General features: G+C 40.5%; 2 protein-coding genes across 3 annotated transcripts; one reads left to right on the top strand and one right to left on the bottom strand.

The window, feature by feature from the left end:
* Nucleotides 1–1,201: 1,201 nt before the first annotated feature.
* fkbp1b (FKBP prolyl isomerase 1B) lies at nucleotides 1,202–11,784 on the bottom strand. 2 transcript variants are annotated; one of them, XM_028039947.1, is made up of 4 exons: nucleotides 11,509–11,781; nucleotides 10,137–10,184; nucleotides 3,089–3,201; nucleotides 1,202–1,988 (listed from the first exon to the last, which is right to left on the bottom strand). In XM_028039947.1, the coding sequence occupies exons 1-4, from the start codon at nucleotides 11,543–11,545 to the stop codon at nucleotides 1,860–1,862; spliced, it is 327 nt and encodes a 108-aa protein (XP_027895748.1). In that variant the 5' UTR covers nucleotides 11,546–11,781; the 3' UTR covers nucleotides 1,202–1,859. The 2 variants fall into 2 exon arrangements, with proteins under 2 accessions (XP_027895748.1, XP_027895749.1); XM_028039948.1 differs by lacking the exon at nucleotides 10,137–10,184 and having other exon boundaries at nucleotides 11,509–11,784.
* A 218-nt stretch (nucleotides 11,785–12,002) lies between these two features.
* Nucleotides 12,003–18,487, top strand: wdcp (WD repeat and coiled coil containing). The gene is made up of 4 exons (XM_028040110.1): nucleotides 12,003–12,145; nucleotides 13,694–15,607; nucleotides 15,754–15,874; nucleotides 17,074–18,487. Exons 2-4 carry the CDS (start codon nucleotides 13,694–13,696, stop codon nucleotides 17,265–17,267), a joined length of 2,229 nt encoding a protein of 742 aa, XP_027895911.1. The 5' UTR covers nucleotides 12,003–12,145; the 3' UTR covers nucleotides 17,268–18,487.
* The last annotated feature ends 52 nt before the right edge of the window (nucleotides 18,488–18,539 follow it).

Genomic DNA, 18,539 nt, shown 5'->3' with positions numbered 1-18,539 from the left:
TAAAACAGAGCTTATTGAGTTTTAGAGTTTAGTGTGCACTTTATTTAACAGTAAATTAATCAAGATTATTGCGCCATAATAGCAATCGGGTGTGGCTTGAATTTATTTTATTAAATGAATATATGGCATTGTAGCAGGTCCAACCTATAATAGTTTCTGGAGTACAAAACAGAGAAAATAACTACAAATTATAAAGACAGTTACGTTTCAACTGTGTTTTTTTTTTTGATGTGTTATAAAAATACAATCCTTCATTAAGTTTCCCATCTCTAACTCGTGAATTCGTTGCCGCCCCCTCCATCAAGTCTTTTTTATTCATAAAAATCACAAACTAATTGGAATTCAATAAGACGTATTATTGAATTATGAGAAATTATTTTCTATGACATTTTCTAGAGATTTGCAAATCTTTTTCTCTCCTATCTTGAAGATTAGAATACAAGCTTTAATTTCATTTTTAAGTTACGAATATCAAACTTTTGTGTTGATTATTTTTTTAAGTTTAACATGTAACGTTGTACTTCTGTTCAGCCTGTTAAAAGTATCTTTAAGGTTTCTGTACACTGCCTACCTGTGGCCACCCTACGTAACAGCAAGCATGTCTTGCTTTTCACATGACAGAAGATCGGTGAAAAACTGCAAAAGAAAAACCACTTTAAAATAAGATTATTTGCAATCTCAAAAAAAGAAAAATGTAATTATTTCACAGATTTTATGTTACACATTTATTTGGTAGCTTTTAAATTATTCCAGTTCCATCTTGTTGGGATGTTTATTGGTTAATCTTTCCTTTTTTTACTTGGAAGAAACTTTCAGCTTGTTTAATGTACTGAAAATTCTCTTTCTTTAAATACTGGAATGAGTACATCTATTCAGTAATACAGGATGTCACAATGGGCAAGATTTGTGGGTCTTCATCTCAGACAAATGCTAGTGTTCTTATTTTACATAAATTTAATACTTTTTAGTAATATTTTAGTAGATTTATTTTAAATTTGAGTAAATATGCAGTTTTCAAAAATAATCTAGCCCCAAATTTCCAGATCTTGATCAGAGTTTGAACTGCAGTATTCTAATAAACTTGGATTACTCAAGATTCACCAGATTGTGCTTTTCTGGTGTGAATATAGTAAAACAGTTCGCTGATAACTCTTTTGATTTGATTGTATAAACAATTACAAACAGGACATAGAGCTCTCAATACAGTACATGCCAAATTTTATTCAGGACTTTGTCAGGAAACTGTTGCAGCGGTAATGGCTCTTCGACAACACTGTACAGCATTGGGTTGCACCTGTTAGGGTACACTTGCATTAAATGTACAGATAGGTTATAAAACAAACTGAACAGCAACATCATTCAGAGGACTCAGCAGGACAAGCCTTTATCAAAGTGTCTATGCAGACAGTGGTATATAATGCCCAGGATTGTACGGAGCAGAAATGTGGGATCTTGAACATGTGTACCCGTCCTCTGTTGTGTGAACTGTAAGGCAGTTTAGATTACAATAGTTTGTGGATTTTTATCCGCTGAAATATTGTTCAGACAGAACTAACATTAGATGGAAACTTTTTTTTTTTTTAAAAAGCACGAATCTAAAACATAAGAGTAAAAGTAGAGCAGGACATGGATATCTCTGAACAGAATCTATAATGACGAGATGCCAGTGAAGCAGCAGAAGTTACATTTAAATACTGAAAAGAAGAAGATGTATAAATCAAAACAAAGAGGAGAAGCAGGCGGGAGGTCATGGCAGGCAGCAAGCAGGTATGGTCTCCTGTAAGAACAGGTCGTGGCGAATGCGGCTCCCCACCCCCAACCTCCAGTCGACCTTCGACCCCTGTGTCGTAAAGCGGCCGTCACTCCAGCTTGAGCAGCTCCACGTCAAAAATAAGCGTGGCGTTTGGCGGGATGACGCCGGGGTGGCCTGTCGCTCCGTAAGCCATGTCTGGTGTGCAGGTGAGTTTCGCCCTCTGGCCGAGGCTCATCTGAGACGCGGGAAAGAAGACAAACACATCTGGATTTACTTCTCCACAAAACAAATTTAAAATACAAAAGAAGTAAAAAAAACAGAGTAATTTCTATTAATTTTCTTATTAGGAAATGTTACATGCAAAATAAAGTTTGCCTGATATCTCTTTACATGAATGAGGTTTTTTGTCCTAGGATTTAAGAGAAAACATACAAGCAAGTGAAACTTAAGCTTAAGTATAATGAGATCTCTAATTTTACAAGAAATTTTAACATAGACTTCCTTTAAGTTAGTTTTCAAATCTAGCAAAATTAACACAGGAACAAACAAAACAAATAATTTTGAACTTCAGTGAAATACTGACACCAGGTTATACACAGCTGAAACAGAGCAACCTAGAGTAAAACCGAGCTTTGCCTACCTACACTAACTTACCTAAACCTGGATGTCAGATGGAACTAAAAAATAATAATTGTTTTGATTTTCTGTTAATGTAATCTTCAATTCAAAATAAAAATTTTATGCATGAGGAGGTTCCAGTGAAAGCACCACATTAGTGTGCAACCACTGCTAAAAGGCTTTTCATTACCTTTTTGGCATCTAGACCAAGTTAGACCAGTTAGACCAGCCCCATTTCAGAATATGGACTGAATTATTCTACATTGAGTAGAAAAAAACGAGTTTTGGATCTATAATACATTTATGTATGATAGTTTCATGGCACTTCAGTGGTGAATCTCTGAAAGAATTGAGAAATGTGCCGACAATCCTCCAGGGCAAGTTCCAGTGGATGTACCACAAACTAATTGAATCATCCACCTTCTATACCTGTTGGGGGGCAGGGGTGTTTCTCTAGCAGTCATTTGATGTAACGTAGGCTACACACCAGTCCATCACAGAGACAAATGGGACAAACAAGCATTCAGAGAGGCCAGTTCCCTTTACAGTTATGTTTTTGGACCATTGGATAAAGCTGGACTACCTGTAGACAACCCACACATTCAAAGAGAGAACAGGCAAACTCAAAACACAAAGAGCCCAGGCCAGGATTCTAACCCAGGACATTGTTGCTGCAATCCAACAATGCTAACATCTGATAGCACATTGCTTTCTTACCTGTGCTACTCCTTCCTCCCAGCCTTTTATAACCTCCATCCTTCCAATCTTGAACTTAAAAGGTTTGTTCCTGTCTCGAGAGGAGTCAAACTTTTTCCCGTTCTGCAACATACCTGCCAAAGACACAATAAATCCAAACACTTTGAGATAAGGCAATCACACAAGACAAGGGTGTTGGTTCAAATAAACAAACATGCTTCCGACATGGTCTGCAAACAATTTTTAGGCTGGTGTGGTTTCCTTTCTTGACTGCGATGAAAAAAAAGCAGTGAGAATCTGAAGTCATTGGCCTAGTTTAGTGGATTATTTTTAAAAGTTAACTAGGCCGTCACTTGCATGTACTGTATGTAGACCACAGGGAGAAAAGGATTACAAAAGGCACGGCGGTACAGGACTCTGCTCCTTCAGAAACGGACCAAACATTCAGGCTTGATAATAAGATTGGGGCCAAAAAACACTGCTCTTCCTTCGTAGCGAGCTTTAATAACTTCAGAGATGCAATTAAAAGCCGAGCCAGCAAAACAATCACACCCTTAAAAACAGTTTGTTATTGTTCCTGCACAAACGATCTGTACCTGTAAGCAAACCCTGCTCTAAGGATCGGTTTGTCTCCACAACTTGGAAGTGAGCCGGGTGTAAATAGCAACTTTAGAAGGTTTGCGAATGAGAGTCTACCTTAAAGGCATGTACTTTGTACTGATCTACAGAAGATGCCTCTAGTACCAGGTGTGAAAAGGTATTTTAGTATCAACAAAGATGAATCATTGATGAAGGCTGCCTGAGTTTGTCTACTGAGCAAATTTCACATCCGCACGAGGATCTTTCTTCGCTAGCTGCTAAATTTCTTATTGATCTCTCACTTATATAGGAGGTTTTTGCACCTATACCATCACATTCAGCCTTATTGTGACGGAGGAATGTGTTCCTTCAACATTTTTAGTACAAAACGGTGTGGAGAAGGAGTCTTCTGTACAAAGTTTGTTGCACAGCTGAGTGTGTCGCCTAAGTTGGAAAGTGCACAGAGAAGGAATTACATACTGTACATTGGAGTCACAATATGCAAAATGTGACTCCAAGTAAAACTTTAGTGCTTTTGGAAAAATCTAACAGATTAGGACAATTTTGGCAATGGTGGTGTGGTAAACGTTTGATAGAAGTTTGTCCCGCAATCGGTGGGTTGCCAATTTGATCCCCGCTCCACCCACCTCTTGTCGTTGTGTCCTTGTGCAAGACACTTCACCCACCTCGCCTGCTGGTGATCAGATGGTCCAGTGGTGCCAGTGTAAGGCGGCCTCACTTCTGTGAGATCGCCCCAGGGCAGTGGCGGCTACTATCAAGTAGCTTGCCACAATCAGTGTGTGAATCATTCATTTTAGCTGAGGAGAAGCAGCTAGCTTCCAAACATGTTATTATTTGGAGGGCTGCTAGCCTAGGGTGGGTGTGAAGATCTTGTAGACTTGGCATGAGGTCAGTAAAACCCTGTCAGACTTCATATTCTCTGACAACTTATACCCGGGAATGCATGGAGATTTCGAGGACAAACTCCAACTGCATCCAGGATCCAAATATTCTGACACCACCGAAATGAACCATCAACATTTGACTATGGATAATTTCCAGTGCCTGGTCAAAGCCAGTCTGGAAACCCTCTCACTCCACCGGTTTCTGATGCACCCTACAGTATCCTGCAGACACCATCAAAATTTTGAGTTTTAATGTTGTGGTGCGGTGTGAAGGTGACCTAGATGTTTGTTACCACAAGCTAACATTTAATAATTTAGGACTTTGTCCATATTTGAACCAATAACATAAAACAAACTCAGTGGTTTTGGCACTTCACATGGAATGAAAGCACCAGAAAAAGAAAAAAAAATCCTAACCCCCTGCTTATCAAGTGGCTCTGCGGTAGTCCCTAATTTAGCCGCCTGTCATAATTCTTTCCAATAAGTGTGAATGTTTGGCATTTAAAGTTGGTGTCAACCAAAATGTAGTCATGGTGTCTTGCCCATCTAGTCATGTGAATGTTGATACTGTACTGCTTCTCCTCTTTCGCTTCCCCTAAAATTAGCGAGTCTACAGTTTCAGAGAAGCCTCCATAGTCCATATATCAATGGCCACAGCCCTTTCCAATCGTGGAGTCAACAGGTTCGCACACACACCAAAGCAAATGCCACCTGCTGCAGGTCATTCGAGTAGCCGGACAACAACGTTTGGCAAGAAGCGCATAAAGTCGGTTCAGTTTAGTGAGTTCAGTGGGGCTCAATTCAAATTAAAACACTGTCCACATGAAGGGAGGCTATGGAGGGATGATGAATTACAGTTGACTTTTGTGATTGGATGGGGTTGTGGATGACGTAAAGAAGATCCGGAATATATATATATGTATAAACAGATACAGTATATAACCTACTTATTTTTTTACTGTAGGCATATCGAAGTGGATTTAACGCAAGGTGAAATGTCCAATGAAAAGACGGTGCATATAAAACTTTTGTCAAAAGTAAAAAAGAAAAAAAGGGAATAAGAACTTAACAGAATTATTCTCAATATTTACACTGTGCACAAACAAAGCACTGACCCAGAATCCATATTGCTGACCACCCAAGACCCACAGAGTGTCACTGCTGTTATCAGTTTTTGTATAGCTAAGCCTGGGCGAGGTCTGCAAAAATAAAGCTCAGCCTATCCCTTCCTGCGCTCGGCTCCCAGGCTCTCTCTCCCCGTCAGAGAGGGTTTCACTTGGTTGTAGGCTGGCGAGACGCCATACCACACAGGGGTGGGGTTATTTTTACTCCGTTTACTGTATCCTGTGTTGCCCCTCGTCTAGAAAAGCTGCCAGTAGAGCAGCCCCCTGGGCGGATGAACTGAGACGTGTGTAAAGCTATCTGCCGACCAGACCCGCGTCAGTGCTGCATGGTCACACGTCTTAATGACCAAGTCAAGTCTTGCACATTTCTCTTCTAATAATGGAGTAACTTTGAGAAGGAGTATTTAGAATCAATTTATTACTATAGTCTTGGTTGCATCTTTTTCATGAACAAACAAGGTTTGGTTAATGAATACAAGTGTGCTATAACTTATTTTTCCTCATGGCATCTGCCAGGTGTAAGCTGTGTAGAGGGTATTATGTTCACAATCAGAATACGAGCTGTGAAAAAAGCCTGTCAAACAGTCAACCACTCAACAGGAGATGATGTTCATCTGAGTCTCAAGCTGTTTTTTTCCCCCCTCACTTGCATAAACTCCACACTGTTGGCAGTGAAAACATCCACAGACACTCAAACAACATTTCCTCCCTGGAAGTAGTTTGGCAGCTCGTGACTTTCAGCCTGCTCTTCAGGCGCACCTTAAGCTGTCAAGCCTCAGCTTTGCTGTTCTCAGGTGTCAAAGTCTAGAACCTGAACTTGTTATAGAACAACCCAAATTAGGCTTTCCCCACTGGTAGTTTTATTTAAGTAAAAAAAAAAATAAGAGCATTGTTTGTCACAGAAACCTGGTGCCGCCAATCACTCCATTTATCTCGGACTCATTTTCCTTTCTTCATGCTGGCTGATACCATATCAGCCTACGTTTTCCTCCTTTGGCGACAGTCTGATATGCTTAGAAACAAGCTTGAGACAGCAGGACTGCAGCTGTTAGAGCTGCCACTCCGTGAGCACATGGACATTTGGGCTTGATGACAGAAACAGGGGTGTGAGTGAATGAGAGGGACCCGCAGTGCCTTGACAAAGTATTCAAACCTCTTGAATTTACGATTACAAACGATATCTTTCAATAGGATTATCTGTGATGATCCCAATACTACGTAATGCATGAATATGAAGCGGGAAAATCAAACAGGTTCTACACTTAATGTAAATAACAGTATTTGTAAAAAGTCCCCTTGCGATTTTTTTAATGCTAATATCCCAAGTCCTGAACATTGGATTGAACCGTTTACACTTCATCATTTTGAAACAGGTTTTGGCACAACTGGAAATCTTCCAAAACACGGCCATCAACCTAAACTAACCGGCCAAGTAAGGACAGCACTAATCATTAACTATGTAAACACCATGATCCCCACCATTAAGACAAGATTACGAGAGAGATTTAGAGAGAAGCGGCAAAAGCAAATGAGGTGGATTAGCAGTGCTTACCAACAACTGACAGTGTCATCCAGGACATGTTATCGTGGAATATTGTCTCTTTTCTACGGATATTTGGCTGTTTGCATGTCATGGCAATCATTAGACCGTCAAACACCAACAGTCTAATGATTGCAGCAAATTTCTTCAGATTTGCTGCGAGACTGACTGCTACAGGACATCCTTCCTGGCCACAGCATATACACAATCACGATGACTCTTTGAAGGTACTTGGTAGAAATTAGTCATAACATTTAGCATCCCTTTAGGATAAATAAAAGTATTTTTGAATTGAATGTGAATTTATTTCAAATATGGTGGTGATACCATGGCATCATCATGGTGTGGGGAAACCGTTTTTCAGCAGGAATATGGCAGTCAGCCAGAGTGGATAGATAGAAGAATCTAAACAAAGAATGAGATATTTTCCCAAGAGGAATGGGTAAAGTTATACAAAAAAGATGATTCATGATGGCAGAACAGTCTGTTTAGCTTTTCCTATGTACATCGCTTTGAATAAATTTCCACTTACTAATAATGTGCTGTTTTATGTTGGGCCATCACATAAAATTCCCCTTAAATCTGCACTTGGAGCAAGACAAAATGCGTAGAATAGGAGGCATGAATACTTTGGAAAAGCACTGTATTCTGCAGGTTTGAGTGCCAGAGCTGGTATCTGCCGAGTTGGCAGTGACCTCTCTGCTAATTTGGGCGATCGCAACTCTCACCGGGAGTCAGAGAGAGGTCACCGCTGCAAATCTTTGTGTCTGTCCGCTCTGGCATGCGAGTGTCTGCACGTCTAAGATCCCCCGGGTGAAAAGACGAGAAATAAAAAAAAAAGAGATAGTGGTTTTGAAGAGCAACAGAGAAGTTGTGTATTGCTAAATGCTGGAAAACAGAGCAGACTAGGTTCTTAATCTAGAACCTAGTCTGTTTGGAGAACTATCTCTCCTTACTGTTTGAGGTTGTGTCTCCAATTCTGGTCAAATAGAATCAGGGCAGGGTTGAGGAAATGCTAACACTCTCAGATTGTGAATTAAGAGAGTTAAATTAACAAACTCTTCCAAGATCCTTCTTTGTGTGAGATTCTAACTGCTTTAAAATAAAACAACTGTATATGATATTTCTGCAAAAACTGGAGTGTCTTTAGTGGTTTCCCACGATGTATAGTTTTTATTTTTCATATCAAGAGAAACATTTTCCATCTAATCTGTGCAAATACATTTTCCCATGCTCATATAACAAGATTTTTTTAGCCTTTTGTTCAGACTTGTTTTGGCTTAACTCTGTACTTTGTAAGGCCTTGCCTCCAAAATACCAGCAGCTTATAGGCAAATCCAGCCGGTGGAATGGCAAAGAAAATTAAAGATGGAGGGGAAAACGTCACCTTACGTTCAATAAGACAGTACAGGAGCCCAAGAATAACTGATTTGAAAAGACGTATTGGAAAATATTAAGAAATAAGAGCAAAATGGTTAGTTTTGTGTTTAAAAAAAAGAAAAGAAAAAAAATTGAGACACTTGCTTTGCACTGCATGTTGTGCATAATCGCTGTCCCCAAATGGCCAGCCTAAGCCAGCAGACTCCCAACCGAGATCATCCTAAAAAAATCTGAAGCCTTTGTCTAAGCTGTTGTTCATCCAAGCTGTTAGCAGACTCCGTTAAAGGGACACAGAAACCAGTTTTCTCACACAAGACAAGGATTATTAGTACCCAGACATCTACTTTGTTAAAATATAAACCAAATATTAAAGAATAAAAAATAACAATTGGTCTCAGAAGTCACTAAAAAACTGGTATTTGGCAAAAATTGTTCTATTTGTACATCACTGGTTGCAAGGTCTCATTCTCCAGACGTTCCACAAGGTTCCGCTTTGGGACCCCTGTTGCTTTTGCTCTCATCCTATTGGTCCCATACTACTTTGTAAAGACATCTCATATCACTATTATTCAGATGATGCCCAGCTGTATATTTCTTTTCTTCCAAATTAAGTTTCAAAACTGTATATTTCACAAAAATGCCTCGCTTTCACTAAAACCTGATTGGTTGACAGTTTTCTTTATTTAAACAAAGAAGAAAACTGAAAATTATCTTAGCACCAAAGCACTAAAGAGAAAGAGATCATTGGGGCCACTAGTGTTTTAGATATTTAGCAGTTTATAAGTTTAACTCATAAATATTTACTCATCGGAACATCTTTGAATTTTATTCAGCTGAAAATGACTCACACATTAGTTAAATACAGCTGAACTCTGGGCCAAATAAACATTCAAATTACTGCAATGGCAAAGAAGAAAAACCCAGAGGCAATGCCACAAAAATACCGATACTAAATCGGTGTACAGTAGAAAACGTGCCAGTGTGAGTCTGGTTCTATATGCACATAAAAGAAAACACGTGATGCCGACAGATGACATGTGAACTAGGTTCTGTTTACTTTCTGTCTGACCTAGTTGTCTGGACAGCCAAGCCCGAGGCACAGAACAGCCCAAATTTATTTCCCCAAACGTCTCCATGTCTTACTGGCCCACCTTAAAACAAGGCCTTCTGACAAACAGGAAAACGAAAGCAGACATACATATGTGTGTGTGTGCACGTGGACGTGCGTGTGTGTGTGTGTGAGTGACAAGCCGAAACAGAGTCTAGCAGAGGAAAACATCTGACTTCTCTTTCAGAACCAAAGCAAACTAATGGTGCCTGACAGAGGAGGCGCAGCCCCGCAGAGCTTATGAAACTCAAACCAACACGCAGGTGCACCGGCCTGAAGAATGTGGGAATTGTGCGAGCGAGCGACTTGTAACATGAGCAGAGCAGATCACGTCCAAAACGGGCAGATTTCCTCTTTCAGCAGCAAGGACAAAGGAAGGATGCAGAGTTTCAAGAGAGTCAGGATATGAAAAAAAACAAAAAAAAACAATTACCTATGTAATGAACAACACATGTTTGGCCTTTCTTTGGAAATGTTCGCCCTGTTAAGAAAAGAAAGAAAACAAATATTAGTGTATGCTCACACACTTCTGAGAAGGAGAGGCTTATCTTGTAATTATTCTAAGTGATTCATTAGTTATGAAACGGTATCTATTTTTTTTTTTAATATGCAGTTTATTTTTTGTTGTTGTTGCTGTTTTATGTTGTTTCATGTATTCCGCACCGCAAATTGGTTTATTTTCCTATTGTGTAGTAAAATGTTTGAGCTGCATGGTAGAATCTGGAATGGATTAAAAAATTTTTTTTTTTACAAAAACATGGAAATGGGTTGTTAAAAGGACCAGTACAGACCGGAGGGACCAGATCTTAGAGATGCACGAATCAGTCGGCCAAATATCCGAATCTGTCAATATTACCTTCATTAAATGCAGACTGGCCACCATTTTTTTTTTCCATAAAAGAAAATTTTTGTTTCATTTTTTGATAAACAAGCTGTAGAAAAGGGGAAAAATGGAGAAAAACTGAATTGGTCAGAGTAAAAAAAAAAAAAAAAAAGAAGCAGAAATTGTTAACCTGTTCAGTGCATCTTAAATAGATTTGATTATCGAAGCTCTTTATCAATCATGCAAGTGGTGAATGTGCACAGAACCCAAACGGGTCATAGTGAGTGTTAAAATCCAAGCAAGCTCCATGAAGGCTTGGGTGCACTGTCTAAAACACTTTCCATTTCATGCATATTCCATTAACACAGTTGTGTTTTTATTGACACTGTATATTTGTGGGAGGGAAAAACTCATCCCTTGATTGTTTCAAGTTTAAGTTCCAAAATATCCAGGAGCTAAACCTCTGCTCCCTGCCTTCTAGCCTGTAGACTAACTTCAGTCGTATCTGTCACTCCCTTGTGGCAACAGTAGCCTGCATGCATTTTGCTCCGCGTATAAATATAATCTGCTTACTTTTGACAATGAGAGTTAGGACGCAGGTTCAGCTTCCTTACTTCAGTTTTTGTGCGAAGTTATGGTAACACATTTCTGATGCCACGCAAAACAATAATTTATGGAGTCCCGTTATGTCCAATTGGTAGGACTAGCACGTTTCATAGTGAGTATGGAGCGTTCTGGGAAGATGCCATGCAAGCCTTTCAGTGAGGATGAGCCCCTTCAAGATTGAGCGTTATCACACAACTCTAATTATAGCTCAAACGGGTTTTTAACTAACCACGCCGACTCGTAATATTCATTTATGAAAATTGTACTTTTGGAACGGCAACGTTATTCACGAGCACCACGACATTCCAGGGAGTCAGCAACAGCACCACTTCCCACCCCGCATCGAAGGCAACCCAAGGCGGCTACATTTACTTACCATCACCGGGAGATATGGTCTCGACTTCTACGCCCATGGTTGTGCTACTTTGAAGGCTAACTAAGGAACATAAAACCTAAAAAGCCCTTTCAACGGCCGGCGTTGCCCTCTTTTGCGGCCACAAGTCGGGCTTAATCGATTGAAATCATGTATTCAGCGGACTACCATCGAGCCCCGCAGCCTGACCAGCCGTTACAGAGAGAGCCCGATATTCTGTCGCGAGACACAGTCGAGAACTACAACTACGTCACGTTCTTGCGCCTCATCGAGGAGATGCTAGTTCTTGTTGTTCGTTGGTCTGTTTTGTTTATTTTTTATTTTTTGCCTGGTTGTGTGTGTGTGTTTTTTTTTTTGTTTTGTTTTGTTTTTTAAAAAAATGAGATTAAGTATTTATCTTATTTTACAGCCAATGAAAGTAACGGGTTATAAAGCATTCAAAAAGGCAAAACAGATATTATTGGTCAACAAACTACATATCCCATAATGCACTTACCCTAGTACGCTTAGTTTTGTTTCCGAGTCATTCACGAGCACGAGAGCAACGTTGTAGACACATTTCAGCCGGTAACAATGTGAAGAAATTGTGTTTCTATGCTTTTGTCACGTTTTTCGTCTGAGACGGCTGTTGCATTTTCAGGTATGCTAAGTAAAGTTGCATGTTTGTGCCGTCTCGTTCGTAATTTGATTTCACAACTTAAAGCTGCTTGCCAGACTTGTCTGTAAAATGTGTGAACTCGCTGTAGAAATAGCTTGTGACCCCATAGATCACATCATGCTCAATTCTTAAATGTATTTTTGCCAGACTTGTTTTTAAGCAAGACAACAGAATTCCCTGCAACTGCGTCTGGTGACATCAAATAAGGCAGCTTATCTAAGTTATTTTTGGAGCGTTTATTTGTTTGCTTGTGGATTATTTTAAAATTAAATTCAACCTTCAAGTAGGTTTCCCCAGTAACGTGGTAGCTTCAGCAAAATGCTAGAGCCAAATGTGAGGATATTGCATTGGTTTCTGTCAAATATACATATAGCATAAAGCGACCAGGGCAGAATAGCAGATTTCTAGTTTATGTACTTGGTAGAGATGTACATTCAAAACATTCGGTCTCATGTTTTTTTCAAAATGTAAATGCAGTACGTTGACTATTTTTAGTCTAAGAAAAGATTTTAAGATAAAGTAAGTGGGGTGACAAAGATATATAAAAAAGTTATTTATAAAGAAATTATATTGTAATTTTTATTGTCAGTCTTATCATAACTTCAAAACAACAACTTTGTCATTGCAATAATCTTTATTGTCCCTCGGTAGAGAAATTCATGTGTACCAGTAGCAAAGTAACTGTCAACTCAAAGCATGTAGATCTAAACAAAAATACAAATATAAAAACAGACCTAAGAATAACACACTGTACATTAACAGGAACTAAGAAAATAACATACTGTAAGGATGGACAAATTTGTAACATAGGATAATACTGAGCATTTATTAATAGCAGACTCCAATCCAAAGAAATATGCAATTGAGTAATGTAAAAAATGTAAAGACATCTACAAAACATCTTTGTGCACCAATACTTTTTATTTCACATTTTTAGAATGCCAAATATGTACATAAAGTAATTACATGGGAAAATTATAATCTGAACATATTGATCCCACTTAAAATTCTGAAGATCTTTTTTAATCTCAGTGACTGAAAGAAACCTTCTATAAGATACAATAATGTTTCATTTACTTCATCTTCTCCATATTTTATTTAAGGTACCAGATTAAGATTCCAGATGTATATTTGCTTCTTTGCGTAATTTCACATCTGTTCCCTTATTACTTGAGGTTAAGATCTATTTTGTAAGGCTTGCTACCAACTTTCACCATATCTAAAAAAAGACAGTGCGGTGACCCACTCAACACAACGTTGTTAATACCCTGGGCTCCTAACTGTACGTTGTTAAGGTCATCCGGCATAAGCAGCTGTAGGTGTTCGTCACGACAGCCTCAGCTCAGGCAGAAGGGGATTAAAGCGTGTACTTGGGAGGAGACACAGGAAAGGCTTTTGCTGTTCTTAACTTGCACAGGTAGCAATAGCTACCCTTGTTCAAATAGTAACTCAGCTAGGTCTCTGTCATCAATGCTTCTTTTTTGAGACATATATTTTTGCCTTCATCTAAGATTTTTTGTTCCTTTCAAGATGGATCTTGGTAAAGCAAAGCTGCTTAGGAGTGGACTCAACACTCTACACCAAGCCATCCACCCTGTGCACGGGATTGCATGGACCGATGGGAAGCAGGTCTGCTTGACGGCTCTCTACTTCATCAATGGCGAGGTGAAGTTTGGAGACACCAACGTAATCGGGCAGTTTGAGCACGTCTTCGGACTCTTCTGGGGCCCACTGTGCTGCTCGGACTCCCCTGCTCTTCTGGCTGTCCAGCATAAGAAACATGTTACGGTGTGGCAGCTTCAGCTCAGTGCTCTTGAGCAGAACAAGCTGCTGTGCACGCAAACCTGCGAGATGAGTGAGCCCTTTCCCTTGCTTTCTCAAGGCTGCGTCTGGCATCCTAAACTGGACATGCTGGCTCTGCTGACAAAGCGAGACACGTCTGTGTTGTTTTCTGTCAGGGTCGACAACAGGAGGATCAAAGCAGACATCAAAGGCAGTGGGCTCATTCATTGCGCTTGTTGGACTAAGGATGGCACCCGCCTGGTGGTGGCTATTGGCAGCGCTCTGCATTCGTTCATTTGGAATGACATCCAGAAAAGCCTGGTGGCATGCACTTTTTGCCCTGTGTTTGACGTGGGGGGCTACATCTGTGCAATTGAGGCCACCGGGGAAGCTCAGGTAGCTGTGGCTACAGAGCTACCGCTTGATAAATTATGTGGACTAAACTCCGGGATAGCTTTTGACCTGCCGACAGATACAGAGACCCTGCAAGGTCAGGGCTTGCACGCAGTCATGGCAGACGATGATGGCATTCTGGATTCAAGGAGGAGGTCTTTTGAGTCAGAGAGATCGTATATCCCCAGCTCGGGCCCCCTTGATCTTACCCATCTCCTGGCGAAGCACCGTCGCTCGGACCCCAGCCCCCTTATCCACTTGCGCCGCAGAGACACTTTTACAGGTTCTGGGCAGGACAGCTCACACCTCGTTCTGGTTACATACGAGCGAAAGGTAACTACAACCCGCAAAGTCAGCATTCCAGGGATTTTGGTCCCTGATATTGTTGCTTTTGATTCTCGTGCCTCCACAGTTGCAGTTGCTTCCAATACCTGCAACATGGTTCTCGTTTATTGTATCACACCATCTGCTATGCCCAACATCCAGCAGATTTCTCTTCAGCAGAACGAAAGACCCAAAGGTGTCTGCTTCCTCAGTGACAAGGTGCTGCTGTTGATGGTGGGCAGGCAGAAGACTACCGATCCTGCCTTCCTTCCGTCTTCCAACACGGACAAATATATTCTTCACCTCATATCCAAAGAGCTAATATACGACGGAGAAACACCTATTGCACCATCCCCCTCTGCTCTCAACCATGAGTCTTCTTCTAATTTCTGCGCAGGGATTAGGAGGCACTCAGAGCACTTGTCAAAGGATGACAGGGAGCGGCCAGGGATAAAAGACTTGGTTCTGCCTGGAAGGGTAGTTTGTTCGCCAGGGAGCAGACGCAGGCTGGTCGAGGAGATCAGGAGCAACGAACCCAGCCCCGTCACCACCTCCGTAGACTTCTCTGAGCGGCAAGAAAGAGCCTCGTCCAGAACCTCGTCCATCACGGTCGAGAACTTTGACATGGACCATGTCAATCGGATGGCCAGCCTGGCAGTAGGAGGCCAGGCCAGCAGAGACTCCAGCCGGGCAAGTTCTCGCTTCGAGCCATCGGAGAAGCTCCACTCGGAGCCGCCGACGCTACCCATGCCTGAGAAAACAACTGGACGGACCAGAGAGCGCTCCCTGGAACAGCTTGTTCACAACATGGAAAGGCTTTTTACACGCTTCGCAGACGTACAACAATGCCTGACAGAAATCAGAGATTATACGCAGAACGGCAAGAAGGCCCCAACGGTCTATCCCAACGTAACTGATCCCCCGTATGTCAATGTCACATGCCAGGTAATGTTGTAGGGAGTTGTTTTGTCCTTATTAAGCACATCTTGTCTGCCCATTATCCTATGCAGTAACTACAACCTTATTTCGACAATGATGGACTTTTTACGCAAGAGCTGGTACTGACTTTCACTTTGTGTTGGCACATGCAGAAGCAGTTATCGGAGAATGTGTTCATCGATGAGAGGAGGCCAGTGCTTCTGTGTGATGGGAAGCTGTGCCTGCGTGCCATCCAAGACCTTTTCAACCTTACCACTGTGGAGATGATGTACGGTATGTGTAGAAGAATAGAACTACCATTACCTAATGGTGTAATGCTTGTCGTTTTGTTTTACTGTCGAACCAAAAATGGTCCTGGAAGTCCTCTATGTCTAATAGCACATAAGATTAATGATGTTGTGACAGAGTACAGAGTTAATCAATGGAAACCACTAAGAGGAAACTCCTTAGTCTTCGCGGGTAGGCCCCTCGCTGCGTGCAGTTCAGGGAACCTCGTTCAATGGGCTTCCTCCTTCTGACCAGAAGCAGTTGGGTGCTTTTACTACCTGGGCCAACTCTCTTTACACATCATCTTTTAGCTACAGCCAACAAAAATTGTTTACTCCATAAAGAATGTCTTTTCAAAGAGTTAATTGTTACCTCAACAACATAGTCTGATATTGTTCTCCTGTTAACATGCCTCAGCTATTATTGGAAGTGATTAGACGCCTAGATCAGATTACAGGGTTTAAAACAAAAGCAGCTTATCATTCCTGATGGGCAAAGTGTTTTGTTTTTGTTTGGTTATTTTCTTCTGATTAACCAACTCATGTTAACTCAACCTGGTAGTGTTCATATTTGCCCAAAGGACAGTTGGTTTTGCAGTATAGCTAGGCCAAGATACCTCCACAAATGACCATTGCCAGAAACAAAATGATGTGGGGAAGAGGTTTGCCAAAGAACACATGGACTGGCCTAAAGAGAAATGGCACATTTTAAGAGCTGATGAAAATTAGTTTGTTCTTTTGTTCTAGGCACTGCAGTTTGTACTGTAAAGACAGCAAAGTATGCTTATAACTCTGCAGAGGACCGTTGCCTAAAATCACATCTATCTTGTCTTACCAACTATTAACTGTTGAGATGCTCCTTCAAATCAGTGAACAAATGACTGACATTGCCACTTTTAAGAAGACTGAATCTGTGAGGCTTCTGCTCTATTGCGGATTCTAAGAGAACTGATGGCCCGTATCATTTCAGGCACTTTTTAGCACCTTTTCGAGGGTCTTTGTGACTAAAGAAATCAAAGTCAACTATATTGGAGTTATTTAACAGCTTCAGCTAATTGGCAGATGTTTTTGCTACTTTCTGCTGTTGAAGCAACAACTGAAATATAAAAAGCTAAATGGGGGCTTCTCTAAAATGGGAAATGGACGGTTATTGCTCTTTTCAACTACAGCATGGAATGCTAACAGTCTTGTATATTTCTTTTCCAGGACCGTTGTGGATCGTACTTGTGGCAGACGCTGATGGCTTCGTGCCTCTGACATTTAAGCCCAAAGATGAACTGACGGTGAGGAATGGGAAGAGGAAATCTACCCTCCGGACTCCTGGAAGTCCAGAGAATTCCTGTCCATCCAGTCCAGCCCCCAGCCAAAGCCCGGCAACGACTGCAGAGGCCTCTGTGTAGTAGCTCCTGACACACCTGTACAGACTCTCGTAGTAGTGTTTCTCTTTGACTTTCAAACATGTGACCTCAATGCCACAGAAAGCCATTGTTCACACTGCAAATTATATTTTTATAGTAAGAAAAAAACTTGGTTTCTAAAGAGTTGCCCTGTCAGATGGTATATTTAAATATTGCTTCTTTAAAATCAGATTACCTTAAAAAGCTTCTATAATTTTGTTTGAGGAAATTTCATTCAGTCTTTATAGTCTTCCTCCCTAAAAAGCGATTGTTCTAGAGTGCAATTCTAAGCTATTCAAGATGTGTCCCCTGCCAATATTATGTCATTTTCTCCCCAAAGAAGTGTAAGATCCAGTTTTTACTCCTAAAATGTCTGAAATTTCACTTTTCTGCTTGATGATTAACCTCAACTATAAAACTGTTAATGTTATACCAGAAAAATTAGGAATGTCTAACACATTTAAACAAAGCCACCTATTTTCTTGGTTGATGGCAGTAAGACATCTGACCACAAGAGGGTGCAATACTCCACCATTTCTCTTAACTGCAAGGTCAGTTCAAAAGAAAGCAACAATCCAGTCATATGGTTTTACTTTTAAGGACATAAGATAAATGTGCTCTTTGCTATTGTTGCAAAAATATATCAATTTAACCTCAAGTGTAAAAATGTCAATCAAAATACAAAGATATGTGTATGTGCGTGTGAAACTAAGTACACCCCATAATTCAAGCCAGACTTAAGTCCATTTCTCATTGTTGAGAACTGAAGATGTATTTTTCTAGATATTACAAGTAGTGTTCACAGCCATTCGTTTCTGCTAGCTCGCTTCACGTCCGTCACCGGTATTTCAATCAAATGGAGGTTTGACCATTTGCACTTTGGTCCCATCTCTTCATAGGACATTGTTCCAAAGGTTTTGCGGCTTATCGGCTCAAATTTTTCTGTACATTTTTGTTTAGAATTCAGTTCATTGCATTTACTTTTCTGGCTTCTAGGAGGGATGTACTTACTTCGTCACATAGGTTCTTTTGGCTTGGAAAAAATAAAATCCATGGCATGTTTATGTACACTTGAGGTGAGATTTTAAAACTTGGTAAAGACCAAATTGGTTTTATGATGTTCTTATGGATAAAACTCCAGAATTGAAAGAGGGTGTACTTTCTCCTATGCCATAATGGTAAATGCTATTTATGACTACCAATAAACATACATCTGCGTATAACTAGACCCCATATGATTAATTGCAACACCTCCACACTGAAGAAACACAAGAG

The sequence above is a fragment of the Xiphophorus couchianus genome, chromosome 15, assembly GCF_001444195.1.
Source record: "Xiphophorus couchianus chromosome 15, X_couchianus-1.0, whole genome shotgun sequence".
Taxonomy (NCBI): domain Eukaryota; kingdom Metazoa; phylum Chordata; class Actinopteri; order Cyprinodontiformes; family Poeciliidae; genus Xiphophorus; species Xiphophorus couchianus.
The sequence above is the reverse complement of the archived record's forward strand: the minus strand, read 5'-3'. Positions and strand labels throughout refer to the sequence as shown.